Source organism: Juglans regia, chromosome 2 (assembly GCF_001411555.2).
Source record: "Juglans regia cultivar Chandler chromosome 2, Walnut 2.0, whole genome shotgun sequence".
Taxonomy (NCBI): domain Eukaryota; kingdom Viridiplantae; phylum Streptophyta; class Magnoliopsida; order Fagales; family Juglandaceae; genus Juglans; species Juglans regia.
The window spans coordinates 16,509,930-16,514,521 of record NC_049902.1 but is presented as its reverse complement, the minus strand read 5'-3'; the positions used below and the strand labels follow the sequence as shown (position 1 = coordinate 16,514,521).

Sequence of the window (4,592 nt, the reverse complement as noted above, 5' to 3'; positions counted from 1 at the left end):
GCTCGTTGGTAAACCTTTACTTTGGATATTTGTGAGTTAGCCTTTAACTTACTCTTGGATAATATTTTTATTTCTTTGTGTAAACTTTTTATTTTGGTTGCTCAAATTGTATTATGGAATTGCTACTTGTTACGTGCTATGATTCGTATCTTATATGTTCATGCTATGCTCAAATATTGCTTGATAAAATTGTTGTTTCAAATGACATGTTAGGAGTTTTGAGAAATGGTGTATCTTTGTTAAACTTTAGTATGTTGTATGCAAGTATATGTTTTAGAATGTTCTAATTCTTTCAAGCTATGCACGTGATATATATGGTCATGTGTCACATGACTTTGAGTTGTGCATTAAAGGAAAAAAATGATTTTTTCACAAGTACATGTCACATGTGTTTCGCGTTATGCATTAAAAAAAATGGTTTTTGTCATGACCCCAAATGCTAGGATGGGGGAATATCCTAATCGAACTCCTATGTCTACTATAGAGTGCTTAAATTGGAGTGGTAACCCCTAGGTTGACGAAGTACAGTCAACGGACTTCGAATGGGTTCTTTTTAAAGGATTCCGGAGTGAAGTAGCACCTAACGCTAGTAGGTGCAAAACAAGGAAAATACGGTGGAGGTGTTACTATCTGTCGTACCACATTGTAAATACAGTGAAAGCAAATTGCGAATTGTCGTATCATATGGACTCTAATATACTCACACCCGGTCATATGGGCCAGTAATGTGATGCGGTAACTAGCAAGGAGCCCCTCGTGCTTAAGGGAGCCATGAGGTATCCACCAACATTGTTATATTGAAAAGATTCCAAGAGCTTAATAAGAAATTGTACTTTTTTATATGGTTACATTGTTTCTTTGATACATGGTTACAAGATCAATGTTTTTGAAGAAAGAAAGAATATTGATGGGACAAAAATCTGTTTTGGGTCAAAGTATATGTTCGTGCATTATCTTTGTTTGCTATACTCGATAAGTAGTTGTGCATCAGAGAGAATTTGATTCCTAGGCGATTTAGGGGCGACTTTTTCTGCTGGAAGTTGGAAAGTCTATTTTTACAGGGATTTCCATTTTTCGTTCAAATTGGCTGGTTTCTGCTGCAAGGGTTGCCTTTTGACTGTGCCCTTCACCCCTCCGATCGCTTCTTCGTCGGCGGGGAATGCCGGGTCTGATGCTGCTGTAATGAAATCTTATGCGCAGGTGGTGAATAAGAAAACAAAGCACTCTACTTTCAAAATTCCTATGTGTTTTCTCGTTGAAATTAAAGGTGAGATGGCTTTGTTTTTTCAAAATCTGAAATGTCAAAAGCTGTTGAGGAATTATGTTTTGCTTTGGTGATGAAGTTCATAAGGACTCGATCATCTATTGACAAAATACAGCTTATTATGGTGAAAACCTGGGGGCTGAATGAAATACCAACTATCAGTTTTATGAATGAGTTTCATGTGTTGATTCATATGAAGAATGAGAGAGACTTTGTGCATGGCTGGGCACGTGAAGGAGGAATATTGGATGGAATTTCTTTTCAGCTATTCAAATGGACCAAAGATTTTGAAAAGAATCCCCTTTGGCACCCCAATAGATTTTCTTGCCCGGATTACCTATGCATCTATATTGAGCAGATTTTTTTACAAATATTAGTGACTCAGTTTGGTCGTTACCTCAAAACGGACAATGCTACGCTTAATCGTACTCGTGCTTCTAGGGAACGAATTTGTGTTGAAGTGGACTTGTGACAATGGAGCCGGTAAAGGGTTTTCCGATTGTGTTATCTCCCATAACATGTATGTGGTAGGAGGCCAAATATGAAAAAATTGGATTTTATTGTTCCAAATGTTTCAGACAAGGTCATACCTCTGTTGTTTGTAGAGTTGGAGAGAAGAGGAAGGATGAAGGAAAAGTGAAGGAAAAAAAGATTTGGCAACCAAAAATTATTAAGGGGTCTATGGAGGAAAAATCTGGTATTGGTTCAAGGGTGCAAAGTATGGCTCCTGTGGCCAGTTCTGGTAATTCGAAGGATAAGGAGGAAGTGCAAATGCTGTGGCAACTATCGTACCCGAGGCTCTGACTACTATGACAAATGTGGTGCTGGCTTGCTCCCCAGTCCCGGTAATACAGGTTGAAGTGATAAAATAGAGAGAAGGGAAACAACTAGAAGAGGTAGAGTGTTGTCAACATATGGATACAACTATTCAGAGGGAACATGATGAGGAGTGTGAGGAAGTATGGCATGATGAGGAAAATGAGGCTAACCCAAGTGTAGTTGCAGGCCAAGTGCAGACTGAGGATATTGAAGCTGAAAATGATTTTGATGATTCGGGCAGAGACATTCATCAAGGGGAATTAGCCTTAGGCTATATTCATCGGAGATAGAGGAGGGAGAAATTCTAGTCATGATGGGGAAAGAAAAATTGTATGAGTCGGATGGGGAAAGACATTCAACTGCTATAAAATCAAAATAATTGGATGCCTGTGAGAAAAAATTGGTGAGGAAGTCTCAACGGGTGCATACCCGCTCTCAAAAATTAAATTTATGAGTGATACTATTTTCTTCTGGAATATCAAAGGAATGGGCAGGTCTAGAGGAAGGTTGAAAAAGTTTCTCAAAAATTCAAGGCTAATTTGTTTGCTATTTCGGAGCCATTTCTTGCTAAAGATCGCATGTATGTTCTGGGAATTTTCTTAATATGAATTATAACTTTCATATTTCGAATGAAGTGAAGTGAAAGGTGGGAAGTTGTGGCTTTTTTGGAATGACCCTAATATTTTTGGAAGTGCTGGTGTGCTCGACTCAATCCATTTCTGGGTGGGTTGTGTTGGATGGGCAAAAAACCTTGGTCACTTTTGTTTATTCTAAGTGCTCTTATGTGGAGAGAAGTGGCAAGAATTAGATGAGAGGCAAATGACTGATCAGCCATGGCTCGTATTGGGAGATTTTAATGCGATTAGAACAGACTCTGAGAGAATTGGTAGTCATCCATGGCCTCTTATTTTTATGACAGAGTTTAATATTGTATAGACATGTGTGGCCTCATTGATTTATCTTGTTCAGGGCAACGTATGTCATGTTGCAATGGGCATGTAGGGGCTTCTAGAAGTTGGGCAAAACTTGATAGAGTGCTCATTAATAATTCTTTTTCAGCCCGTTTCCAATCAGCTCAATATAAATACCTTAATCGCAAATCATCATATCACTGTCCGCTGGTGGTTTATTCCGATTTGCTGTTTACCACTTACAGTCCTTCTCCATTTCGTTTTCTCAATATGTGGTGTTTGCATAATGATTTCTTGCCTTTTGTGAAGGAAGTTTGGAGTACACCGGATCAAACGACGGGACTTATGAAGCTTGCTATCAGATTAAAAGGAACAAAGGTAGCCCTTCGTGCCTGGAACAAAAATATTTTTGGAAGAGTGGAAGGTAATATAAGAGCCCTTGAGGAGAGAATGGAAGTCTTGGAGAATCAACTTCAGTCAGAGTTTTCTGAGGAGATTGAGGTAGACTTTTTAGTGACAAAAATTGAGCTGGAATTGTGGGAGAAGAGGGAAGCCACTCGCTTGGGTCAAATTGCTAAGAAAAATTGGTTGATAGAAGGAGATCAAAATTTTACCTTCTTTCATTCAGTCATTAACCAACGATGCCAAAAGGGCATGATTAAGAAGATGGTACTTTCAGATGGTCGGATCCTGGAAAATGCTAAAGCGGTACACAATGGTGCTGAGAATTATTGTGGCACCCCCAGCCCCCGCTTGGGATTGGACGGTGACTGAGATGCCGAGACATGTAACAAAAGGCAACACACCCCTCGTACATGACAGATAAAATGCTATACACCTAAGTACACTAGCAATAAGCAATAACGATGTAGTGGAAAAATTATAAAAGTCGGATAACTAGGCAATGCAATAAGTAATTGCAAAGCACATGGCACCATAAACCAATATCATAACCCAAAACATTGTCCCAAAACATAAACATATAGCCTTAAAGGCAAAATATCCCAAAAGTATGAAATATAATTTTAAAGTTTCTAAAACACGGGATTCCCACAAAACAGACATGAATCCACAAAAGTTGGCCATAAACATTGATGTCTTCTTTTTTTTTCACAAGAAGTTTAAACTCCTGTATTCTTCATAACCATCGTCCCATCGGGAGATAGACACGAAAAGACCCCATGAATCGCCAAGGCTTGGGTGGTAACAGACCTAAATCCTTTGCTACTGCCTTCGCGTCAACCGAAGCCTTAGAGGCTCGCTCTAAATATGTAGACAACTGGTCCATGTTCCACCAAAACTTCAAGTTCTTAAAGGGTTGATAGATCGTAGCGTTAATCTCTGACTCACTAATACTATGTAAGATCTCCCTGAGTAACTTGGTCATGTGAATTAGTACATCCGCAGTGTAATCTTGACGAGCCTGAATAGTAAACTCGTCTTCTATCAAAGAATTGTCCTGGTTCATATTTCCTGGGTGTCTGGGGTACCTGTTACAACCTCTACCATTCAAGTTGGGGAATGGTAGTGGAAACTATCACAATGAGATTTTGAAAAATCTCAACAAGAAATCACACAACATACCACAGTTAATACAA

The 4,592-nt window shown here is 39.0% G+C and overlaps 1 protein-coding gene across 1 annotated transcript; it reads left to right on the top strand.

Annotated features, from left to right (window-relative positions):
* Positions 1–3,021: 3,021 nt before the first annotated feature.
* LOC118347666 lies at positions 3,022–3,768 on the top strand. Its single transcript, XM_035687682.1, has one exon. The coding sequence runs from the start codon at positions 3,022–3,024 to the stop codon at positions 3,766–3,768; it is 747 nt and encodes a 248-aa protein (XP_035543575.1).
* The last annotated feature ends 824 nt before the right edge of the window (positions 3,769–4,592 follow it).

Bases quoted from the DNA above. Each gene is read 5' to 3' on its own strand.
- LOC118347666 (XM_035687682.1), top strand. From the start codon at position 3,022: ATGTGTGGCCTCATTGATTTATCTTGTTCAGGGCAACGTATGTCATGT.